This window comes from Anabrus simplex, chromosome 1 (genome assembly GCF_040414725.1).
Source record: "Anabrus simplex isolate iqAnaSimp1 chromosome 1, ASM4041472v1, whole genome shotgun sequence".
Taxonomy (NCBI): Eukaryota; Metazoa; Arthropoda; class Insecta; order Orthoptera; family Tettigoniidae; genus Anabrus; species Anabrus simplex.
The window spans coordinates 1,096,212,809-1,096,240,370 of NC_090265.1; the positions used below are offsets into that span (position 1 = coordinate 1,096,212,809).

The 27,562-nt window shown below is 38.4% G+C and overlaps 1 protein-coding gene across 6 annotated transcripts in view; it reads left to right on the top strand.

Annotated features, from left to right (window-relative positions):
* The window catches only part of LOC136858040 (diacylglycerol kinase theta), a 559,022-nt gene that overhangs the window by 394,605 nt on the left and 136,855 nt on the right, over nt 1-27,562 (top strand). For all 6 annotated transcript variants that reach the window (XM_067137265.2, XM_067137270.2, XM_067137266.2 and 3 more), the window contains 2 exons: nt 3,883-4,076; nt 26,308-26,520. In XM_067137265.2, coding sequence (XP_066993366.2) covers nt 3,883-4,076; nt 26,308-26,520 — 407 coding nt within the window. The remainder of the gene's footprint in view (nt 1-3,882; nt 4,077-26,307; nt 26,521-27,562) is intronic.

Below are 27,562 nucleotides of genomic sequence, written 5' to 3' on the forward strand. Positions count from 1 at the left end.
TATTTTATGAAATGGTAAAACTTGTTGAGGAAAAGGGATTTCGCCAAAGGGCTTTTGTGAGTGATATGGGCGGTTCCAACCGAAAGTTAAGCATCGACGTGGGAATAAGTCCAGAAGTCTTCCATAAAAAATCCATGTACTGATGAATGTATGATTTGGGCATTTTGTGACATTCCTCGCATCCTTAAGTTAATAAGAAACCATCTGTTAGACCAAGGATACACGCTTGCACCTGGAAAAACGGGTACAAAAGACATATTTGTAGACTTAGTACAGTACCAGAAAACTGGGGACTTAAAATTCACTCGCAAGATAACCGAACAGCATTTGTTAGTAACCAGTAGTGAACGAAAAAATGTAAGAAAAGTTGCTGAACTTTAGCAGTGTGGCTAAAGCTATATCGTATATTTTCCCTGTGAATGAACATGTTGTACAGTTTGTGAAACTGTTAATAATGAATTTGATGTTCTTAATAACAGAATCCCTCATCATCCAACAAACAAGTTCAAAAGTGCTTATGGAACAAGTTTAGAGGAACAGGATGTTATCCTGAATAAAATGTTCGACCTGTTTTCATCAGCAAGAGTTATTGGAAAGACAGACTTACTACCTTTTCAAATAGGTTGTATGGTTTCCATCCGTAGTTTGCAGGGATTATTCCGGAACCTAAAATCTGAAGGATACCAATAGCTACTAGCATCGAAATGTAATCAAGACGTTTTAGAGTCATGTTTTTCTATGATCAGGGGCTTAGGTCTGTTTTATGACCTCCCCTGCTCACAACAGTTACCCAGAGAGTGAAGTCCCTATTACTGACAAATAGTGCATGTGACATAATTAAAACTGTAACTGCAACAGGGAAGAGTGTGAAGACTTGGGAAAAGGAGGCGAGCTGCTCGACTAAGTAGTATGATCCAAGCTGTCAGTGGAGAGATGGCGTGGAATGACATCAGTAGACGAGTATGTTTGAGTGGTGTCTTTAAAAGTAGGAAAGATCACAATATGAAGATAAAGCTGGAATTCAAGAGGACAAATTGGGGCAGATATTCATTTATAGGAAGGGGAGTTAGGGATTGGAATAACTTACCAAGGGAGATGTTCAATAAATTTCCAATTTCTTTGTGATCATTTAAGAAAAGGCTAGGAAAACAACAGATAGGGAATCTGCCACCTGGGTGACTGCCCTAAATGCAGATCAGGATCGGTCGGTCGGTCGGTCGGTCTCCTCGACTGAGTATACTGTGCTGTTACTAATGGCACCATAGAATCAGTTGAAACTAACTTGAAAATTTTTGATTCAGGGTATGAAGACTTTAATTGTATAGTTGACTCATTAATTGATCAGTTTACTGAACAGTACAATCTCGAAGATTGCTTACATAATGAAAATAAGGACTTATTGAAAATGTTGGCTGGGTATTTTGCATACCGGAGTTACGAGAAAACGAATCACCACTAGCTTCTTCTACGGAGGAAAAACTGGAAAATGCGTTAATATTAGGAACTCTGACTAGATCTCGGCTTTGTTTAGAGGAGGCGTAATGAATGCATCCCCCCAGTGGTTCGACACTGTTTACGAACTAGAAAAAGATTTTCAAAGGTTCCATGGAAATGGTCTAAGGAAGTGCCCAAGAGTGATGAAGGAACTGATAAATATCATCAGACCTAAGTATAGTGATGACTTCGCTGTTACATGTTTAGTGAGAACTCGTTCATTTATTAGAATGAAAGAACTGAATGAAAAGAGAGCATTCAAGAGGTCAGTGAATGAAAGCTGGACTACAGATCTGCATGCTGACGCTGCATGGAAAATATCGAAGAAGGTGAGCAAAATTAAGTCCTGAAAGGAAGGCCTAAATTAATACTAATGTTATTTTTATGTAGATTTATTATTATTATCTTTAACAAATTGAACTCTTAATCTTTTGTTTTGAAATATTTTGTGATTATAAACTACAGCCTTAATATACTTTTGTGAAATAGGGCTATTGTACTGGATATTCAATATTATTATTATTATTATTATTATTATTATTAGTATTATTATTATTATTCATCTTAGAGTATCGTGGCATTGGTCAGTGAAAACTGGACCGATAGGGGAGGGAAAAGAGATGGCAGCCCTGCCAGAGTAAAATGCCACGAACCGCCAATGCATGCAATCTATTCACAAGCATATCATATTACAGAATAACATTTGCACCCAACTTGTTAGTTCTGTGATAAAACATACCTTGGAGCTTGTTTCTCACACAGCAGCTGCTTTTCAGTGTAGTTTTTCTTGAAGCATCCTTCCCACTGTGATGACATTTTCGTCTTCTGAACCATAAGCGATTCCAGTGCAGATGTGCTTAATGTAGGCCTCACTTCTTTCTCAATGTTTCTGTCTGTGTCGGGCACACTTAGCAAATACAACATTACTGAAGGATTTATAGTTGAGAAGAGCAGCGCCTGAGCTCCTTCATTCACAATGAATTTTACAACGCTTACGGGTAGCAAAAGGAAGTTACAATCGAATAAGTATCATTGCCAAGTCACAAGCATTGAAATAAGGACGATTTAGGAGAAAGGCGTGAAAGGATTGAACATTTTTCCTTCTTTTCTTTTTTCCGTAAAAGAATTAACTATTTGTGATAATGTCAGCTTTTCCGTAAAAATTTCCCCTTTGACCGTAATTCCATAATCGTGAGGTGAAATCCGTAATAATTACGGACAATCCGTAATAGTTGGCACCTCTGTATTTGGTATTTACCTGACAAAACTAATTAAAACTTGGCTGTAGTATGTACATCCATCTAGTTTCGCTGTCATTTGATAGAATTAAACAGAGCATTGAAATTGACAATGCAAGCACCCTAAATGGCATCAAATTAAAATACCTGCACACTGTAGCTGAGGCCATATATTGATGATGATTATTTTTGTTATTACACTGCTGACAAAAACAAAACATCAGGTATGATATTCTTAACATTCAATACCATATCATGAAAATTGCTTAAATAATTTACAAAGTGGTTGAAGTATCAGTAGTAACTCTTATCCAAAGTACAGTATCTTACAATCTCAACTGAATATGCTAGTTCTGAGAGAAAGAGCTTCCAAGCACTAAAGATTGCTAACCATACACAACAGCAGGTTGAAATGACTACAATGTTGGCAGGATGAGTTAACTAGCAGTAGGTAAAAGGAATCACAGATATATTGATAGTCTGAATAATTTGGCCATGGATCATTAGAAAACACTGTTGTAGGATTGTATTTTAAAATTATGTTGGGAAAGAATAATTTAATGAAATTACATCTGCTTTTAAATACACTGTGTAGTAGTTAATATAGTTTCCTATTGAGGAATGAACTTAGACATTTGTATCTGTCATGGAGCTGGAGACTGATGTAATTAGCCACTTGCGAGAATATGTCATCTTCTATCATACCCAGTACACTGTAATATATTACATTATACTAAAAATATGTATGACTTACATGAACTTTTGGAATCAGTTCAAATTATACTCATATTCTGATAAATACTTTATTCTTGATAAAATAACATATATAAAATAAAGAACATAGAAAGAACAGGAAACTAACAGAAATAAAATAGTCTAATACACATTCAGTAGTTTTACAGAAATGCCTGCACATATTATAACTAAAGATGAAAGTAGTAGAGCTATTAGAGATAGTTAGAGCAAACAACAGAAAATAAAAAACTGTAACTTACTTTTTTGTCAACAATGTTCCACATTTTAAAACTCAGGTTGAGGGAATGTGAGAGTGAGTGGAACTCTTTATTTATTATCCCAAATCTGCTCTTGTTGTAACAACCAAACTGCAGTTTTGGGGATATTCCCTCTAGCAGAAACAAATTCTTTTTAGGGATCGTGACAATGACAGTGGTGAAGTTCGGGTATATCCGGGGAAGTTACAAGTCTCGGAGCCTTACTGCACAGTGCCTGTTGACGGAAACACCACCATTGGAGACCTGATTCGTGATGCTCTTACCCATTTTGGCCTTGACAACACGAGATGTGAGGACTACCGTCTTAGTGAGATATTGCTAGATCGAGGAGGTAAGTACACTATTAATGTAATTCATTCTACAATTGAGGATAAGAGAATTGTAATTAAGTTTACTTATTGTACAGGAAAATCATATCAAATGTTGTGGAGGAAATTAATGAAGAACATCGTCTTGTATTGCAGGTAGAATGATTGTAGTTGGTTTTCTTTATTTAGATAGATCTGCATAATTTACCATTCTATAGGATATTAAAAAATTATTTCACTTTTTCCCTATAAAATGGAAATGGAAACGTGGTAAAAGCCTTTCTATTCAAACTGGCTAACGGCATTTATAGGAAGAATCAAAGTAAGGCAAAAAAAAAAAGGAAATAAGAGAATCAATTTTTATGTATAAAAGGCAGTCAAATACAAATATAATCATAATGTTCCATTCAATCTCTTTTCAGCAGGTCATTTTTCACATTCCAAACGTGTTGTGTGGAATACTTTAAAACAAGTATTGTTTTCCTTGGAGAGGCACAGGTGGACAGTGAGTTTTACGTTCCACTAACGACATTAGTAGACGAATAAGTTCGAGTAGGGTATTTAAAAGTAGGAAAGATCACAATATGAAGATAAAGTTGGAATTCAGGAGGATAAATTGGGGCAAATATTCATTTATAAGAAGGGGAGTTAGGGACTGGAATAACTTACCAAGGGAGATGTTCAATAAATTTCCAGTTTCTTTGTAATCATTTAAGAAAAGGCTAGGAAAACAACAGATAGGGAATCTGCCACCTGGGTGACTGCCCTAAATGCAGATCAGTAATGATTGAATGATAACTACTTTTATGGTTGTCAGAGATGCCAATTACAAATATGTTTTTCTTTCCAAAATTATACATATGAAATACCTCAGTAAAATCCGTCTTAAAGTTCATATACTCTAGGTCTAAAATTATTAAGTTAGTCTCTTTCTTTCCTCCATAACATACTGTAGGTTTTGATCTTTATCTAGTTTCCATTTTCACTAACTGTTCAGCTTGTCTGCTTATTTAGTCAATTTGTAAATGCTTTATATACCAGGCGAGTTAGCCATGTTGTTAGGGGTGCGCAGCTGTGAGTTTGCATCCGGGAGATAGTGGGTTCGAGCCCCACTGTCGGAAGCCCTGAAAATGGTTTTCCATGGTTTCCCATTTTCACACCAGGCAAATGCTGGGGCTGTACCTTACTTAACACTAGAAAGACGGGATCACTCACACGACCTAGAAAGATGGAGGGGTCAAAAACTACCCTTGAGTGATATGTAAGTTTTATTCTATTATTTGTGAATACATATGTGGGGGGTATATTTTCTATAATGAAAATAAATACCGATGATCTTCCTAGTTTAATATTACATTAAATATTATGTTCTAAACCATACAATCATATAAAAAATTCATTTATAAATGGATGTAAAATCAAAAAATTACAATCAGATATTATATGGATATAAAATTAAAGTCTCTTGTCTGATTAGTTGTCTATTTTGATGAACCTGTGTATCGATACTAAACACATCCTTCAATGGTCTGAAGAGCACGTGATGAAGTCGAGTATGTCTGTGAATGAGTGTATCGTCAACCCCAAAGCTTACAGACATTCTACACATGTGACAATCATTTTCTCTTTTCCAATACATCTCTTGCCTTACGCACATGCCCATATTTCGTGTCCTTGCATTTGTTGCGCACTTGGAATTTCATGTGGTTTTGGACAGATTACATTTCTAAATCACTATCATCATCGTCTGCAGTAACGGTCTTTTTATTTCTACTCTGTGTGTTTGCTGCAGTAAGATCTTCAGCGAGTTGTAGGAGAAAGTTTCTTCGCAAGATCTTGATATTTGTAACCTGTTTGTACAACACCCAAGTGTTTATTCCTGTTAGTCAAGGACATAATGTGTGTAACGGCCACCTACGTGCAGCTGGCCATTTGGTCCACAATGTTGACTCCATGCTTAGTTCTGTTGTAACATGTTATGGTGTTGGGTTTTTTTTCTTTCTGTCCATTCCCACCTAGACGAAGTGAACTGAGCAAAAGTACATTCTTACTGACCTTGCCTTGATAAATTCTCGAAAGTTATGTTGTTCCTTTTCAGAACTTGTGCTCAGGAAGTTTTCACCTCTGGCAGAACCTCCCTTTTTACCTGATTTATTGTACCAAGAAAGCTGGTTCCATGGGATTTCAGCTTTTCAGCTAGCTGCAGTGATGTCGATAGTTACATTCCAACCCTCGTTTATGAATTGCCCCAATCCACATTTTCACGGTGCTGTTCTTCCCTTCCTAGATAAGAAAATACATTCAAGTCGTATTTCTATTCTTTATCCATGGCCATCCAGAATTTCTGGCCATGTTTGTGGAACTTGTATTCCATAAAGTGCAAAACATGACAGTGAGTTTTGCTGGAGAATAGTTGCTCATCAGTTGTAATCCAAGCTCCAGGTTTATACCAGATCTGACAATTTGAAATAAACCTTTCCGATACTTTCGATATCAGGGCAAACTTACCCGTTTTTAAATCTCTCTGACCGTGAGGATCTAATATTGAATCTCAAGAATCTTAAAATTTCTATAAAATTATCTCAGAACATAGCATTCTTACACAATTCAAACCCCCACATTTTGGACCAGGGTGATTTTAAATCCAGCGTTCTCGCATAAGTCGTTTCACGAGCGTACCATATACCTGGAAATGGATCAAGTTCATCCATAATCACAGACCAGTTCTTAAAATGTAGCTGTAGCTGCCTTTCAGCCTCTGTTTCCATACATTTCTGTATGTGTTTCAGTAAAAAATTGTCCATGAAGAGTCTCCATGAGCTTGTGACACACCCATCAGCAATATTTCGCTTTGCATGTGGTGCTGGACCTGACTTGTTCCCAGAGTCATCTTTACTTACTTCTTGGAGAGTAACTATTATATTGTCTGGTCTCAAATACCTTCTGTGCTCCATATTTGAGGAGTAATTCGTAAAACAAACACAACAAACAAAAGACAACAAACTGTTTATTATACAAATTTCACAGGCTCCTTACTGCATATGGTGGGATGGCAGGTTTGCTCTAACCTTGACTCAAGTGGATGGAGTGAGGGAGGGGATAAATAGGTAAGGTAGCAGATGGGGTGGAGTGGGGGAAGAAGCAAAGTCTACATCATGCATAGGAAACAAATTAGAAGCAAAGTTATGGACATACAATGCAAATTCTTATAAAATCCAATAGAGTCAAAAATGACCCTTCCGTCCTTCTAGGTTAATTGAATTATGGGGGCCAAGCTGTTAAGGCTGGGCCATCCAAATTTTAACAACAGCAAATAAAGCCTAAGTGATGAAAAGTTACACAGTCTGAATGAAATTGAAGATAAATTATGGCAACAGCAGAGTGTTGAACTCATAAAAGGGTCAAAAATGACCCATTTGTCTTTTTAGTGTTAAGGCTATGGCTGCTTCCTTCCCGTTCCTAGGCCTTTCCTATCCCATCATCACCATAAGATCTATCTGTGTCGGTGTGATGTAAAAAAAAAAGCAAATATAATTTTATTGTCTCAAGTCTCCCACAACTTAGATACATTGTAATTCTGCCCTAGTGCTCACTTTCCAGTGTCTTCCGTATCCCTTTCTCACGTGAAATTTTTTAATTTTTTCTTTAAAAATACAGTTACAAGGTCTGGAAAAGAGAAAACTAATACTTAAAATATTCTTTCTGCCATATGTGTTCTGGGTATGTATCAACACAGTTGTGCTGGTTATTGAACAAGTTTTCACATTTTTTTACACAAAAACATATTTTAAATGGCTCGTTACTACTGTCATTCTTTGGGGAAGGAACACTAAATAATAACAAATTACACTGCTAACATTTCTTAACGTAATTGGAGCAATGTATGTGAAATTGATGGTTGGATGTTCCATTTAATTTTTTTTTTAGCAGGTCATTTCTCACATTACACACGTATGTGGAATATTGTAAAAGAGTTTTTATATTCCTTGGAGAGACGCAAGTGGACATCACACTCTATGCAGTGAGTTTTGGTTCTACTTTTGCATCGGCAAATTCTTGACCTGGCATCTGCCGGCCAATCACAGCAACAGAAACAGTAGAAACACATTCTGTGAGATACTCATAATCTTTGCAGACCTGGTTGATGCGGCAAACACGATTTGTTAGTACAGATCAAGTGGAAAAGGGGTGTATTCTTTACTTGCATGGCAGTAGCCTCATGACATAATTCTTGAGAGTGATGTTCAGGGGTTGATAGGAACTGCCAGTCCATAATATAAATAAAGTACTTAATCACATAAGATACAGTATACACCAATTTTGAGAAAATGCACTTTGGATAACAATACTGATAGGAACTATGGTAGTAGCCATTGTGGTGATTCTGTATTTTGGGTTGGCCTTAATAGCATTGTGCGCTACTTCACCCCACAGCTCACATGCTATTTCTCCTCAGATCATATAAACTGATCTCATTACTACATTGTTTCTTGGTCCTTTCTTCAATTTTTTTTAAAAATTAATATCAAAGGTGAAATGGTATGAGAATTAAAGAGAAGCTCTTGAAATAAGAAAGGTATTATCCACTTACTGGAATATTTCAAACTGAGTAAGTGTTTCAAATAAGGTGTCCTTGTAGTCACTGAATGTTGACACTGGATGGATCGCTGCTTTTATTGTTGTAACTTTTGTGTTTTACATTGAAAGCATGTCATTACTGTCAGATGAATCATCATCATCATCATCATCTCCTCCTTGTCCTCCCTCTCCACCACCTCCTCCTCCTTTCATCCTTCTCCGAATATGGTTCCTTTTCACATTATTCTATGTGTCCATCAGTGTGCTTTAGTCTAGGTTCTGTTATAGTCGCTAAAAAAAAAAGACTGAGCACATGGTTTGTATAAGTTCCTCTCACGTACACTTTTCTCAGAAACAATTGAACCTAATATAATGTTTGCCGTGGTTACCCACTGGGTTTGTATGTACATAGGAGGTGAAATTATATTTGCATTTAGTAGATGATGATGATGATGATGATGATGATGATGATGATTATTACTTAAACAACTACTAATAGTACAGAGGATAGATCATTTAGGCTGGTCACTAAGTGAGAGGTGGGAAAAATATCAAGAAATAAAAATCCGAATTGAGAAAGCACGAGCAGCATTCTATCAGATGAAGAAAGTATTTTGTAATCTGAACTTAAACCTTCATCTTAGAACCCAAGTCCTTAAGTGTTATGTCTTCTCCTCTTTGTATTATGGTGAAGAGGCTTGGACACTCACGACCATAATAATTAAATGCATTGTATGCTAAAAATATCTTGGTTGCATCATGTAAAGCATGACATGGTTATGCAACATATGAATAAACATCAAAGAAAGGAAGATAGCATACTTTGGTCACATTACACGTAACAAGAAATACAACCTAAAACAACTCATGCTTAAAGAAAAAGTAAAAGGAAGAAGGGGCCTTGGGCGATGGTGCATTTTCTGGTTGGGAAGCCACTGCCAGTGGTCCAATTCATCATAAGATGGCTTATTTAGAACAGCTGTTAGTAGAGAAGCCTGGACCAGATTGACTGTCAACGTCCATTGAGGATATGTCACTTCTAGAAGAAGAATTAAAATTAAGTCTGATAAGATATTAAATGCGAGGAACATTCATCATAATGTGAATCTTCCTTGATTTATGATCTCTCTGATTATCATGTTTACATTACTGTGAAGCCGAGCTCAATCAATCAGAGACAATTTGCAATAGAACAGTGCGGAAAGTAATTACAGTACAGTTAAGTGTCATCTTCTGTACTCTTTTTTGAGTTTGGGTAGAAAGCAATGGCATGGCAGTATGAAATAAATGGAATTACCACACTGTTTGGTTTACTAATGGAGGGTGAACAAGTACAAGTTTTAAATTGGTTACCATCCAATTAATTTGAAAATGTAACACATTTGACTGACTGAAAAGTTCAAGTTATATTAACTCAAATTCTGAAAGTTGGGCTTCTAAACATACTCCTTGAGGCTAGAAAAATAATATGTAAGGCATGTTATACATTTACAATGACAATGTGGCTGAGATCTGACCAGTGTTATGAAAGAAGAAAGAAAATTGGATACAGGCAACAAAAATTGGAACTTATGAGAAGAAAACTACAGAAAACATGGAAACAAGAGCTAAAACAAATGAGCAAAATACAAATTAATTAATTTAAAACAAGTGAATGCACCATTGTATGAAATAAAATATTGTATACAACAGCCACTATAGTGGTAAGTTTACGTTACTAGTTGTGAATATCTCCCTCATAATGTAAAAGATCACTTTCATCATCCACCAACATGTGGGTGCTGTATGTTTGTTTACCTCAGTGCAATAGGTGTGTATTAAGCATTTGGTGAGAGATACCAACGTCACTAAATTGTATTTAAGGGAGTAGTTATCTTTTCATATCAGGTCAGGCTGCTTGGAGACATGATAATGGCTTTAACAAGTCATTTCCAGAGTCCTGAGTTCAGCATCCTGATGTCTTCTGGCCATAGCTGCTTCTATTCTCTATTCTCCTCCTGGAGGAATCCTTTGTTGAACGCTCGCAGTAACGGATATACAGTTAGCGTGTCAAAGAAAATCCATAGACCCACACACTGGTCTGGATTGGAGCTGTTAACTACCGAACCCAGGCACTCACGATTCAGCGTCTTTTAAATCCCGCCCGAGTGTCTTTTATTCTCGATTTAAATGTACACTTCACACTTTTAATACTCGCGGCTTAGTGTATATTAGTCACACTCATATCTTTGTGTGCGCCAAAGTTTATACCACAGACAATGGAAAATATCTTGTGCAGTGCGACGTTCTGACAGCCCCATGGCTATGAGAAGAACGAATCAAGAAAAGGGGTAGTCTCACCCTTTTATCAGTTATGCGCTTAATGCCTCGTTGGGTCAAACCTAGTATATCAGACTTATCATTCATCAATCAGCAGAGCCAGTGGACGCCACGGCGGGCTAACCGAGAGGAGTGTCCGTGGTAAGTACAATGTTTCAAAAAAAAAAAGGGGAGAAGGAAAAGGTAAAGAGTGAGAGAGAACGTACAACAAACCAAATGTAAGAAAGGAGAATGGATTTAAAATAAGTTGTATTTAAACTTCAAATGACTAGAATAGGCAGTGTATAACAAGCAAAGAAGGGGAATTACAAACTTTTAACAAGGGCTCAGCCCGTTTGACAACCAAAATACAATCAAGAATAATAATAATTAAGAATTCTTGGGAATAACGATTATGATTTTCAAGAAAAGCCCAAGACCAGAGTTCGACAGAAAAAACCAGAATCAGCACCTATATAAGTTCACAACCTTTTTTTTAAAAACACTTTTGTTAAGAAATAAAGCCACTAAATATTTGAAAAATAATGATTTAAGGCCACCCTTACAATCTTCATTTAAAACCCAAAGGAGGGCAAGAGAGTTATAGCACGTCGGGAGACAAAAATTTTTGCAACTCAATACCGGAAAAGAAGAAAGGGAAAGAAAAAGGAAGCAGAGTGAGAAGGGAAGAAGAGAGGGGAAAAAAAAGGGGGGGGGGGGATCCTTCCAGGCTGCTTAAACGCTATCACGTTGGCAATGTAAGCGACCACTCGGGTCTGTAAAAAAGTTCAGGATATGGCAACACTTCTATCACTTGTCCAAGCACAGTTTATTTTGGTGTATGAGATAGATAAAGGTATCAGTCTGAAGGACTTAGTTAGAATGGAGACCATGAAGCCACTAAATAATTTAACATTCAAAGTTCAAATCTTGATATAGACCACGAAAGATATAAAAGGTTGTAACATTTTGCTCACCCAGTCTGTTGGTAAACAATGCAGCTATTCACAAATAAAAGTATGCAAAACTTCGCAACGGACCAGCCGTTAGCGAACAGTTCTGCTCTCTCCACTCGTGTTGTTTTCCAACTCAATGTCTGACCGCGGAAACTAAGGAATAGCTTGCTTATATAGGTGGTGAACAGATTCGAGAAGTTACTCAATGAAAAATACGTAGGTGTGACGTCACAACGAGGAAGCAGCAATAGTGCCGGAGAACAGGCCAGTTAGTGAACAGCTGGGCGAGCAAGCAGATGAATGTGACAGAAGGCAGAAGGTAAGATGTAGTAGAGCGGTCGTAACACATTTGAGGCAGCCAGGGAAACTCCCTTTTAGGCTATCTGGTTTGCATGCATGGTGGGGACGTTTTCTTTATGTGATAATATTACAACTGCATAATTTACGTAAATCGGGAATATGTAGCACTTCTCTTCCGGTCAATTTTACTTCTAAATCTTGAGGATGCATACTGTGGCACTCATTTCCCTAATTAAGTGCAGATCTAGGTGCCAGTTTAATTCAATTTGACTTTTATTTAATTTTTCTCATCAAAGGCTGTGCTGGATAGCCTAGAAATATCAGGTGCCAGATGTTGGTTCCAATGACTGTCACCCATATGATGCGATCACATGTAACTCGCTCGAGCCCTGCTATCTTCTGCTTCTCTCTCACGGTTACCTTCATCCCACTCACTCATACTGTGGAAATTTCCCCTTCTTCCTCCTTTCATAACAGTGAGTGCCAAATACAAAATGAATGATTATTTTATGATCTAACACTCATTTGAACCCCGTGCAGAAGAATTGGAATGTTTAAAACCCTATCTTATTTAACATCTAGGAAGTAAAAGCAACCAACCTGTGTTTTCATTTTGTATATTGAACAGTAATGGAGGAATGAATGTTTTTTTTAGAGGGTCAATGTTTAATATTTATTAACATCTAGGATATAGAAGACCATCCTTCATGTAAAATTTTAAGTTCATGCCTGGAATGGTTTTGGAAGAATGTATATTGTGTTTTTCAGAGTGAACCACCATCTAAACCACTTCGGGAAGATATATTTTGAAGAATACAATATTTTACACCTAGGACATAAAAGAAGTACTTTCTCGTAAAATTACACCTTTGTACATCAAACATTTTTGGAGGGATGAATTTCCAGAGCTAACCCCATTTAATACTTTAAGGCTGGAACATTTAAAAATATTTTCTATTTAACACCTAGGATTTTAAAAATATACCGCTATTTGGTCTTTTGTCTTTGTACATTAAACTGCTTCAGAGGAAGAAAGGAATACATTTGTTTTACTCTCTGAGGGGTTAAATTTGTTTCATACCTTTTGTTATTTGACATCTAGGATATCTTTGAAATTTTAACTTTGTAATTAGAATGGTTTTGTATAAATGCATATTTTTGTCATCATTCCTCACCCCCCAGTCAAAACCCTTTAGGGGTGTAGTTTTAAGACCAATTCTTATTTAAAATCTAAGACAGGATTTTATGTTTATAGAGAGCAGCACCGATCTCTGATAAAAATCAAGATGAAACTTCTATTATTATTTAGGCCTAGTATATGTATTAGGCTTTTGGAATTTGATTATTAATTTGAGGGGATTAATTCTTTAAATATTAGACATTCAATGTGCACAAGAATACGTAGGTACCATTCATGCTATACAGTCTCAAAAAATGTTGTGTACTAAGCTGAAGATTATTTCATTTAAACCCCTGAGTTTCACAAAGAATTGTTGTGGCAATAAAGAAGAGAAATCAGAAATTCGGTCAAGTACCTTGACTGTTGTGAAGGCTTAGTTTTAGAATTTCAAAACCCTTTAGGGGTGTAGTTTTAAGACCAATTCTTATTTAAAATTTAAGACAGGATTTTATATTTATAGTACAAGTTGGTTATTTGTAGAATGAGACATAGTCATAATGATCTGACATACATTTGGATTGTACAGATTATTTGATATTAATGAAGCGTGGATTAATTAAAATATCGAAAAATAAATCTTCGAACGTTGTTGATTGAGGATCAGGTACGTAGAATTACAGTAGAGTTGTTAACTCCAAGTGGTTGAGTGATAAGGTCAAAAGGCGCTTGAAGCATCAGTATAGAGGTGTTGTGTCTCCTAGAATAATCTTGTAATAGATTGTAGTCGTGAGCTGTTTAGCATAGATTCAATAAATAGGGTGTTCAATAAAACCTTAGATGTGGAAGAACTCGCAGTGTAGCGCGTGTTGAAAACTGACATGTGTAAGAAAATAAATGTAAGTTTTGAAACATAGAGAACATTCCATTAATGAGTGGAAGTTTAATAACACTTACCCCTAGTGTTGACAGAGAGGTGACTAGCCTTGTTGGTTGTTTGAGACGATCTGGCAGTTGTTATTCTACTGCTACGTGTATTGTAGGGGTGCGTCTGTGAAGGCAGAGAATGAGTCAGGAGAGGGGAGGTAGGCGGAGCATTGAGGACATTAGGAGTAGGCGGAAGGTGTGTGGCGTGAATCGGTGACTTGGGAGTGACTACTATTGCGTTAGGGAAATTGCTGGCATGTTTATGATTAAATATTTTCATGAAATTATTTGTATTTATGTTAATCCACGCTTCATTAAAATCAAACAATCTGTACAATCCAAATGTATGTCAGATCATTATGACTAAATCTCATTCTACAACTAACCAATTTGTACGTTTTTAGATAAACACTAGTATTCATTCCTTGTACATATAATACTTTGACACGTTCATTATTGAATTTTAGTTGCATTTTAAGCGTCGCTTTCTCCATGACTAGATTTTTATGACTGTTTATCTTGCATTAAAGCATGTATTATACTTTAATGAGGAACCCAGTTCAGGGCCCTGACTTAGCTTTACATTAAGTATGGTTAAAGATGCTTACAAAGCCTAAGTGAAACATGTCCCATTTTAACATATATGTAATATTTGTATCTTAAACTTAAAGATTGTAAAGTATTGGAATGGTGGTTTTTTAATAAATTTGTTTGAAACTTTTACATTCTGTACTCCAATACAGTTATCATAATGAGACTCATAACATGTAATGTAAATGTATACCCAAAATTTCCAATTCTTTATGTCCAGTAGTTTTGGCTTGGGAATAATGAATCAGTCAGTCAGGACAGGTTATTTTTAATATATATATATATTGATTGCAGATTACAGAAAACAAAGGCAGGTCATCTAATTTATTCATTGAAGTTGTTCAACAGATTACCAATTGGTGTATATGTTCTTCCTAATAATATACAGTATATAAAACTAGATTGAAGCATTGGCTGTTCCAGCATCCCTTTTATTCAACAAAGGGGTTATATGAAATCGATGTAATCGGTATTTAATTGTAGAATACTGTAAATATTATATGCAAAAATTGTGATATATATATTTATTTTTATATAACATGTATGTGATTATAACTGTTTTATAATCGATGCTTCATGATAGAATAAAGGATTGATTGATTGATTGATTGATTGATTGATTGATTGATTGATTGATTCGCTATATTCAGAACGGTCTTTATCAAGACCAACACTAACCATTATATCTGTAAATATTGAAGGTTTATCTCCATCTAAAGAAGGAATATTACACCAGCTTTGTCAAACTTACAAATGTGATATATTATTCCTTCAGGAAACTCACAGGGATGAGCAACTACGGCGACCAAAAGTAGCGGGAATGAGACTTGTGGCCGAGATTCCCCACAGACAGTATGGCAGCGCTGTTTTTGCCAAACCAAATTTACAAATTTTGTCTGTTGCAACCACCAATGAAAATCAAATCGAGATAATAACTGTGGAACTCAGTAACTGCACCGTTTCGGGCATCTACAAACCACCAAATGTAGATTTCTCCTTTAAAATTCCAGATAACTACTTCAAGCAAAAGACAAACTTTGTGGTTGGAGACTTCAACAGCCATAACAGTGCATGGGGATATACAGATGATGATAATAATGGAGAAGCTGTATTAGAATGGGCTGATGATTACCAATTACAACTTATTCATGACCCCAAACTACCTCCATCCTTTAACAGCAGTAGATGGCGACGAGGCTTCAACCCAGACCTGATATTTGTGAGTGAACACGTGGCACAGCAATGTGTGAAATCAATGTGCAATCCTATTCCAAATACCCAGCATCGGCCTGTAATGTGTCAACTTTTCTCTGCAATTCAACCAATAAAGGTTCCGTTTCGAAGGAGATATAATTTCAAAAAAGCAGACTGGGAGAAGTTCAGCTCAACCCTTGATAAAATAATATCAGATATCCACCCAACACCAGAGTTTTATGATCAGTTTGTTGAAGCTGTGAAGAAAGCTTCCCGCGCTTCCATACCACGAGGATGCAGAGTTAACTATATACAAGGTCTAACTTCAGACACAGCTGCCCAAATGAACACATATATTTCACTGTTTCAGGAAGATCCACTAAGTGAAGACACTATCTCAGCTGGAAGGAAACTGCTTTCCTCAATTGCAGAGGCAAAGAAAGATGCTTGGATCAAACTTATGGAGGAAACTGACATGTCAAGGGATAGCCGAAAGGCTTGGAAGCTTCTCAAACGACTTAGCAACGATCCAACAAAGGGACCAGTCCATGCAAATGTTACGGCAAACCAAATCGCAAATCAGCTTGCCATCAATGGGAAAACAAATCACCCAATAAGGAAGATGGAACATAATATCCTAAAAAGCGAGGTAATGAAGTCCAGTAACCTATCCCGGCCATTTGAAATAACGGAATTACAGAAAGCGATTCAATGCGCCAAAAATGGAAAAGCGGCAGGATTAGATGATATCACAATAGAACAAATAAAACACTTCAGTTCAACCACACAGGCATGGCTTTTAAAATTCTTCAACAACTGCTTTACTTCCCTAAAAATTCCAAAAATATGGAGAAAATCCAAGGTGATCGCATTTCTGAAACCTGGAAAGGAACCTTCGAACCCTAAAAATTTCAGACCAATCTCCTTACTCTGCCACCTATACAAAATAATGGAAAGAATGCTGCTCAATCGCTTAATGGGAGTAGTAGACCAAGTCCTAATCCCTCAGCAATGTGGCTTCCGCCCAGGAAAGAGTTGCACAGCACAGGTTTTACATCTAACCCAGCATATCGAGGACGGGTTTGAAATGAAGAAGATTACTGGTGTGGCTTTTGTGGACCTCTCAGCCGCCTACGATACAGTAAATCACAGGATATTATTACACAAACTTTATAGAATGATTACAGACATCAAGGTAACCAAGATGATAGCTACTCTCCTGGAAAATCGTCGCTTTTTTGTCGAATTCCAAGGACGCCGAAGCAGATGGAGGAATCAAAGGAATGGACTACCTCAAGGCAGTGTACTGGCTCCTGTTCTTTTCAACATCTACACTAATGACCAGCCATTACCAGAAAATACTAAAAGCTTTATCTATGCCGATGACCTTGCACTTACTACTCAAACTGATACCTTTGATGAAGCAGAGATCTCTTTAACTGCTGCATTAGAAGAGCTAGGTAACTATTATGAGAAAAACCAACTCAAACCAAATCCAGCTAAGACTCAAATCTGTGCGTTCCATCTGCGGCATGCACAGGCCTCTCAGAAACTCAAAGTACTATGGAAGGGGAACTTACTGGAACACTGCTTTACGCCAAAGTACCTGGGAGTTATGCTGGATCGCACATTAACATATAAGAAACATTGCCAAAACCTGAAACAAAAGATAGCTGCCAGAAACAACATTCTACGAAAGTTATCAGGAACAAGTTGGGGAACACAACCACAAACAATTAGAACATCAGCTCTAGCTCTATGCTATTCTGCAGGAGAATATGCCTCCCCAGTTTGGTACAGGTCAGCTCATACGAAGCAGGTCGACATAGCTTTAAACGAAAGCTGCAGGATCATCACTGGATGTTTGAAACCTACACCCATTGAGAAGGTCCAACTTTTAGCTGGTATTGCTCCCGGTGAGATTCGTAGGGAGGTAGCAGCTAACAAAGAAAGGCTCCAGGCATCTTCTTCAGAAGCACATCCTCTCTATGGATACCAACCAGCCACACAGAGGCTAAAATCTAGGAAAAGTTTTCTCCGCACATCAGTCAACCTTGAGGGGAAAGCAGAGAATGCTAGAGTCACAATGTGGAAAGAAAGAATCCACCACCTTTCCAACTGGATAGAGCCAAAGGAAAGTCTTCCATGTGGACACCAGGAGAAGTGGACAGTATGGAAAGCCCTTAACAGACTCCGTACAGAAGTCGGCAGAACCAAAGTAAACTTGCGGAAGTGGGGCTTCTCAAGTGATTCATCACTTTGTGATTGCGGAGAGCAGCAGACGATCCAACATCTATGTCAGTGTGTTTTATGTCCTTCAATGTGCACTATGAAAGACTTGATTGCAGCCTCCCCCAACGCTATTGACGTCGCCCAATACTGGGCAAGCATCATCTAGCTCTTGAATATTGTTGCTCTATCTGTGATTGTATAATAGACTTGTATATTTGTATAGTAGAAATGTAGATGTTGCTTTTTGTTAAATATCTATAAGTTGATACTTCTGACACGAATAAAGAAAGAAAGATTGATTGATTGATTGATTGATTGATTGATTGATTTCTTTCTTTCTTTCTTTCTTTCTTTCTGTCTTTCTTTCTTTCTTTCTTTCCTTTCTTTCTTTCTTTCAAAACCACTCTGTTTTCCCAATCTGTGCCTGGAAACTGCTGCAACAATTTTTGTTCATTGCTTGCACATATTCTATGATTTGTTTTCTAAATGCATTCTGTTGTATTACTTTCCATACCTTTACAGTGGATATGCTATATAAGCCTTTTCTAAATCAAGGAATGTCATCAGTCATCACCATATCTCTTCCATGTCCCAAAGATTTCTAATTATCTGCCTCATTCTGCAGTTAGGGTCTAGTGTTGGTCTTCCATTTCAAAACCCATATTCCTCTTCTTGTAACCTTCTGACTTTCTGCCCATTGTTTTCTCTTGTTACCGAGCTCAGTAGATGCAGTCGCTTAAGTGTGGCCAGTATGCAGTATTCGGGAGATAGTGGGTTCGAACCCCACTGTTGACAGCCCTGAAGATGGTTTTCTGTGATTTCCCATTTTCACACTAGGCAAATGCCGGGGCTGTACCTTAATCAAAGCCACGGCAGCTGCTTCTGTTCCACTCCTAGCCCTTTCCTGTCCCATCATCATCAAAAGACCTATCTGTGTCGGTGCGACGTAAAGCAACTTGTAAAAAAAAAAAAAATTTTTTAAATGTTTTCCGTTGTGCCCTTTCAAATATTTTTGCTACTTGAGATATAAGTGTCCTAGAAATTATCGCAAATCTTTGTCTCCCCCTTCTCAAATATAGGTGTTATTACTCCTATACTCCAGTCATTTATAGGCTGCCCGACTCGTTGGCTGAATGGTCAGCGTATTGGCCTTTGGTTCAGAGGGTCCCGGTTCGATTCCTGGCCAGGTCGGGAATTTTAACCTTCATTGGTTAATTCCATTGACCCAGGGGCTGGGTATTTGTGCTGTCCCCAACATCCCTGCCACTCACACACCACACATGACACTATCCTCCACTACAATAACACGCAGTTACCTACACATGGCAGATGCCGCCCACCCTCATCGGAGGGTCTGCCTTACAAGGGCAGTACTCAGCTAGAAATAGCCACACAAAATTATTCTTTGTAGGCTAAGAATGACTTTGAATAAAGTCAAACCTTAAATCCCTGATTGAAGTAATTTGTAGTAAAGAATACATCTAAAACTTATCATGTCTTTTCCTTCCAGCTACTTATCAACTTGTTATTCTCTTCAATTCTTTTATAACTTTCATAACATTATGTTTTACTTTTACTTAACTCTCTTTAGTGATGTGATATTTAGTTTCTACCATAGGGACTAACGTCTCTCAGTCCAACTTTTTTATTTGTTTTTAGGGTAATATTTAAGGGAAAGATGTTTTTGATATTTTAATGTTCCTTATTTTGTAAACCAAGAAGAGTGACCATGCATGTTAATGTGCTACGACTATGGAGCCAAGCTTTGAATTCGGGAGATGCGTGGGTCCGAACCCCACCATTGGCTGTTCTGAGAATGGTTTTCTGTGGTTTCCCATTTTTACTTCCACATAAATGCCACGACAGTTCCTTAACATAGCCCACAGCTGATTCTTTCCACCTCTTTATCCATTTTCATTCACCATTGTTCATTTCATCTTTATTAGCTCCTCAACTGAGGTTGGTATTAGGAAGGGTATCCAGCCGTAAAAATATGCCATCATCTCATCTCCAACCCCGTAGCAAGAAACGGGACTAAGGGATTGACATATGTCATGTACTTCAATATAGATACAAATGTACGAGGGCAGATCAGAAAATAAGTTGCACTTCCCAGTTATGGCCATTTATTACACCACCTATACAACAGCAACACGACTATAACTACATACACTGTAATGTCACTTTTCCACATAGTTTCCAAGAGACTCCAAACATTTCTGTGAACGCACAACCAACTTGTCGATGCTGGATTCATAGAAATTTCCTCCAGCGTTCTGCAACCACTCGGAGACAGCGGCCTTCACCTCCTCATCGGTCTGGAAACGTTGACCACCGAGCTCTGTTTTGAGCTTACTGAACAGATGAAAGTCACATGGCGCTAGGTCGGGACTGTAGGGTGGATGTTGCCAGACCTCCCACTTGAAACGGTGCAGCAGTTCTCTCGTTTGGCGGGCCTTGTGAGGTGTTGCGTTATCGTGCGACAAAATCACACCAGCGCTCAATTTCCCCCGGCGCTTCTCTTTAATCGCTTTACACAACCAGTGCAGCGTTTGACAATACGACGCCACGTTGATTGTCGTTCCTTTCGGCATGAATTCAATGTGCAGCAAACCCTCCATGTCAAAGGACATTGTCGCCATAATCTTACTGGCTGAAGGTTGAACCTTGGCCTTCTTTCGTTGTGGTGATGAGGGGTGCACCCATTCCATTGATGTTCGCTTTGTTTCGGGGGTGAAGTGGTGGACCCACGTTTCGTCGCCTGTGACGATTCGCCGCAGAAACCCGTTGCCGTCTGTGGCATACCGTTTCAAAAATGCCAGGGAGGATTGGAAACATTGTCCCTTGTGCTCATCGGTGAGAAGACGTGGAACCCATCTTTGACACTGCTTACGATATCCAAGGTCCCCATGAACAATGGCGAACACACTGCCATACGACATGTTCAGCTTCATCGTGATTTCTCTCAGTTTAATGCACCGGTTCTGTCTAATGATCGCATTCACACTGTTGACCTTTGCACGGGTCCTGGACGTTGCGGCCTGCCTTCGCGATGGTTGTCCATGATATCCGTGCATCCGGCTTGGAATTGCTGGCACCACTTTACGATACCTTGCCGGGAAATGGCCCGCTCCACATACACAGCACTAATTTCACAATGAATGTCCGTGCAATTCTTCCTTTTGGCCCATAGGAATCGGATTGTCGCACGCACCTCATATTTGGAGTGAATGTTCAGTTGACGCGCCATTGTATTTGGCCGCTATTCACATAATACTAGTCGAGACACCACAGCGACCTGCCTAACAGATGTGTGGGCAGTGTATGTCCCTTTCTCCGCTGTGCCCACATTTGCGACACACAGCGCGCTGCGGCGGCGCGTTAGTGCAACTAACCTTTTGATCCACCTACGTGCATTATTTTGTAAGACTGGATGTATTGAGTTTGTACTTATGATAATGTAACAAACACTTACCATGTTTTTCTGTTCTGAGGATATTTTGAATAAAGGCAAAATGTAAGTCCTTGAATTGGAGTCATTTGTGGTAAAAACTACATCAAAAAAGTATAGTAATAAAAAAATCATAATGAGTACATACCACAATGTGTCTGCTACAACCATTAAATATTAGAAAGACATATATTATTCGATGATGTATGGCCTATGCGGTAATCTTACATTAAGGGAAGGAAAGGAGAATTACATTTTCTGATTATCATTGAACCCAGGGAAAATTAATTCAATTAATTCAAGTATTCAAGTATTTCCTGAGACATTCCTCATAAAAACAGGTATATGACAGAGAGATTGTCTGTCATCACTGATGTTTAACTGTGCCTTGGTATATATAATGAGAGAATGGTGCAAGGATAACTCAAAGAACATCAAAATTGGAAGATCCAAAGGCAACAAGTTTAAACTGCCTGGAATTCTCTGATGACCTTGCTCCCCTGCCCAACAACTTTCAGGTAGCCCAACAAGTTAAATCACTACAGGCAATACCTCAGAAAATTGGACTCAAGAATATCCTTAGAAAAGACAGAAATCATGTTAACTGACCCACCACTCATAAATAAAATCACAGTAGATGAACAGGAAACCAAAATCGTTGACAAATTTAAATATTTAGGAGAAATAATAACGTATAACTGCAACAAAAAGCAGACATGGCATAATAGAATAAATAAACTGACCAGAGCACAATATATCACCAAGAACACATACAATAAAAAAGGCCTCTCAATAGCCACAAAATTAAAACACTATAAAACATTTACACAACCAGAAATAACATATCCAAATGAAACTATTTTCAAAACTAACTCTGCAGAAATAGACAGAGCATTCAAGATTCAAAGGGGAACAATTATAACGTGCACAAGTGAAAGCTTCCAAGTAAATGGACACTAGGGTTGGGCAGACCGGAACATTCACTTGTTCCGCAACATTAGGAGCTTGAGGCGGAGTGTTTCGGTACAGAGTGCCGAGACACAGGACACAGGACTGTAACTGCGTCCTAGAGAGAACTTCGAGAGGCAACAGGACATGCTCCGCTTCAGCTGGAATGTGCCTGAACCAAACGTGCTGTGCCAAGGCCGCACTAGGTAGATTAGTTGGCCTTGGCTGTGTCTGCCTGTCGATACCGGCTGTGTGCCGCCCTGTGTTGGAGTGTCAACATTTTTTCATCCAGTTATATTGAGAGGGAAGGAATTCGAAGTGCAGAGAGCATAAGGCGGGGTGCACATTGGGACGCAGGCGAAGCAGCCAAAGCAGTGCAGCGCAGAGTAAATTTTTGTAATCCACACAAATCATTGCACCATCGCAAGTTGACAGACAGGGCAGGACAGAGCAGAGCAGGCTGGTTCTGCACTTACTTCCGCCTACCACGCGCTGTTTCCTGCGCACGTGTCACGCAGTTAGTTAAGAAATGGAGGAGAAAATTACCACAGCCATTCAGTCTCACCATGTTTTGTAGGTACTATGTGAATCATGTCGACTGCAATGCAGTATGTACATATATATGTATGTATGTATGTATGTATGTTTGTTCGTGAGAAAATGGTTGAACAGAATTTAATGAAAATCGGTATGTAAATTCGGGGAATAAGGCACTACAGTCTAGCCTATGAATCATTTTATTCACGCTGCGTAACAAAGTAGTTTAGAGTAAGGCCTAAAATGTAATCCACCGAGCAAGTGGCCGTGCGGTTAGGGTCGCGCATCTGTGAGCTTGCATTCGGGAGATAGTGGGTTCGAACCCCCCTGTCGGCAGCCCTGAAGATGGTTTTCCGTGGTTTCCCATTTTCACATTAGGCAAATGCTGGGGCTGTACCTTAATTAAGGCCACGCCCACTACCTTCCCAATCTTCCACCCTTCCGTCGCCGAAAACCTTCGATATGTTAGTGCGACATTAAACAAACAGCAAACAAAAGAATGTAATCCTCATATATCTATGAAACAATCCGTGACCCAAGTTCTCGCAACATATAGAATTTAAGACAAAGATCTAATGCTGATTATGGAGAGCATCATCGCCGACTCCGTCGCCGTCATCCATCATCACATTTGTGTGAAGAGATAAATACGGAAAATCATTTATCATGTCTTGTCAAATATAAATGCAAACGCGTTCACAACAGATTGTCAATGTTGATTGATTTTAGTATCTTGTGTCTTGCGACAACTAGATGAAAATCTAGCAGTACATTTGTAAATACATATTTTTCCCTCTCCCCCACTGTGATCCCATTAATGAATTTACCATGCAAGTTGGTCGTGCGGTTAGGATCGCCTTGCTATGAGCTTGCATTCGGGAGATGGGGGTTCGAACCCCACTGTCGGCAACCGTGAAGATAGTTTTCCGTGGTTTCCCATTTTCACACCAGGCTAATGCTGGGGGGCTGTACCTTAATTAAGGCCACGGTCGCTTCCTTCCCATTCCTAGCCCTTTCCTATTCCATCGTTGCCATAAGACCTATCTGTGTCGGTGCGACGTAATAAATATAAAAAATAATCATGAATTAAATTCTTTGCTTAGTCCATATGAACGCCGAACATCGGTAACATAGAAATATTGTTCAGTCTTGTAAACTGGCGAAGGTGGTTGTTTTCATTGCGATTGTCTTAAGATGAATAACCGCGTTGCCATCAGCACAAGGGAAATTGTGAAGATGACTAACAAAATGAGAAAAATCGCGAATGCTTGAAAAAAAAGAAAAAAAGAGCCTCTTTATACTGGATGCCCCAGTATCACAGAGTCTAAAGAAAACATGTTATTTCTGAAAACCGTCGAGACCCTGCGTGGCAATGTGCGCTCACTTCCACTTCGCAGTTTCGTAAGCTTCGCGCTGTTCTGCTCTGCGGCCAACTGCTTCTCAATGTGCGCCCGGCCTAACAGCACGAAAGAACAATTTTTTCATCCAGTTATATTTTTAATTCCAAAGCGACGACCCATATTTTTCTTGGGCTTAAAAGTTTTCTTAAAGTCCAAATTAATGTTTAACGTCAATTCCCGAGAAAGTGTTGAGGGAAATTTTCGAGATATTAATTACTCACTAATTACTCACAATACAGGCCAATACATTCAACTGGTGAAAATATTCTTGAATTGGTTACTTTTAAACACCTGCACTGCCATTGTAACCGTGTTATGTGTATTTTATATTGACCGGAAAAATCTTAACCTAAAAGCAGCCTTTAAACGTGATTAGTGGGCGCGAATTTCAGTGTTCCGACTGTTCGTTCACGTTCCCTGCAGCTTTATGCTGGACCATGGCCACAACTACACACAGGCACACACCACACAGCACGTTCCATACAGGCACATTTCCAGTTCCCACTGGCGCGGAGCATGTAATGTTGCCTCTCGAAGTTCTCTCTACACTGCGCAGTTACAGTCCCGCGTCCCGTGCGCCCGCTGCACAGTTCAGCTAGTAGGCGAAGGGCAGTGCATAGTGGCGCTTCTGATGGGACAGCGAGTCAGTGCCTCCGGCTCGCTTGAGAATGTTTCGGAACAATTGACACTCGGTGTTCTGGAACAACGGAACATAACTGTGCACCAGCACATTGTGCCGAAACAGGGACATAGTGCCCAACACTAATGGACACTGGAGACTAGTTTCTAATGAAACCTACAAGGATGTGGAACCAGTAATGAGCACAATTATGAATAGAAGATCTATAACCCAAAACAGACAGAATCAAGAAACTCATAGGCAAACAAACTAGACTACAAACCAAGAACAAGAGACGGACAATGGGAAAGATGAGTTCGGACGAAGGAAGGAAAATCTGAGAGAATGAAGAAGTATTGGGCTAACAGAAAACTGAAAAACCCTTTTTATAAAATTAACTAAAGTGGTCTAATGAAGCCCATTAAATATAAATAATAATAATAATCATCATCATCATCATCTGAAGCTGATACGAAAGAGTAAGACATCTATCCTGTTGGAATATCAGGTATTCTTCTTCTACTTCTTGACAGTCATCTCCAGGTTCACAGCAACTATAAAGAGGAAGTCAGAGACATACCAGGATTTGCCATTTACAGTATACTCACTCTACATAAAATAAGAAACCTTGTGGAAATTCTTAGTTTGGTCTGGAGTTTCAAGAGAAGACCAGTGGGGAGAACTGTAGTTCCCTCCCTTCTCTCATTCCTCTTATATTCAACATTGTCTTGATTTTCTTCCATAAAGTTCTCATTCCCCATTGTTAAATCTTCCCATTTATTGCATTGAGCTACACTTGGACCATTTCCCTGCTTCTTTTCTCTTATGTGGAGAACTAGTTTCAGTGCTGGAACAAGCTCAGTTGTGGGATCAGAAGCATTGAAAACTTGTTTATGGATCTTATGAACCATAATTGTTGCTGTGCTGGAAGTAGTGTAGTTCTTGGATCAGAGGTCTTTTTAAAAGCCCGTATCTTTAGTGCCTGTCAGGTGGACTTGTTTCAATCTGCAAAGAAATGTGCAGTTATAGGATAAAAAGAAAAATGTAAGACAGGGTTCCATTAAATTTTTGTAACTCTCACAAGCCATGTATTTGATTGATTTTAGTGACAGAACGTGTGCTGTCATGGGATGAGCATCCTTGGGAAATCGTCAAGCAACTGGGGAAGGATTCCATTCGCCAAATGGAACTCATGAGATACTACCTCCAGCTGAAACAGGACCCACATGGGCCCAACCTGGCTCTATTTGTGGGCAATCTACCTCCCAACCTCTCTCAGCGCAACTACGAAAATATGCTAACAGAGTTCTTAGGGCAAGGTAAGGATGAAAATGTAATAATATTTTATTTTTACAATGCTATTCCTTCATCTCTGTGAGCAAGTATAATCCGGGCCAACCTAAATAAAATAATTGCTGTTTTTGGAAGACGTTTTTGCATGGTTGGAGAAAGTATCAAACCGTGTATCAAATTAGGCCTTTTTTCTCATTCAATTTTACATAAATTTAATTATTTTCCTCAATTTTTTAAGATTCCTCAAAATTTCTCATATAGCACTTGAAAGTTATGTCTTACATGATATGTGACCGAGTTTTGGCTGCTGCAAAATTTCCATGTTTTAAAGTCATTTGAGTGTAAAGAAATAATAAGAGGCTTCTTCCAAACAGCCTTATTTTCCACTTTCTGGAGAAAACATTAAATTTTATTTTATTTTAGCCAGTTGAAACTAGGAATTATAGGAATTATTAAAACAAGCAGTTTGTACAAGCCCTGTTGTTTTCATCATCATCATTGATTTCCCACTCCAGTCGCCCGGGTGTGGTTCCCTGTTGTTTTATCAGTTAATTATTTCCTTATTTTCTGTAATTATTAACAAAATTAGCAGAAATATGCAAAAAATATTGTTCTCACAGCTAACCGATTTGTATAGCACCACAGCAAGTAGTGGACTCTTTGCATGTGCTGTTGGGAAGAAGGGCAGCAGGGGTATATTTTTTGCCAAGGTCATGGACACTGAGGTGTGGCTTGCCACATATATTCATCAGTCTGGTAGTTCCTTTAATGTCTGTTAGTTTCTTAGTGTGTAGTCAAATATTAAATGATTTTTAATTGTATAATCACGCCGTACTTCTTTTTAATTGTTCTCGTAATACATGTGTAATATTGTTCCTTTGGTGAAAGTTTTATTGTACAGTATTAAATCAATATGTCAAAAACTATTATTACTGAACTTAAGTTGGTAAATTGTCAACATTTACCTCTGTCAAAATTCACTCAGAGAGCATCAAAAAACTTACCATTTTGTAACTTTTTTTCCTTTCAGTTTCGATGTAGACACCCCACTCCCCCACTATATCCCCA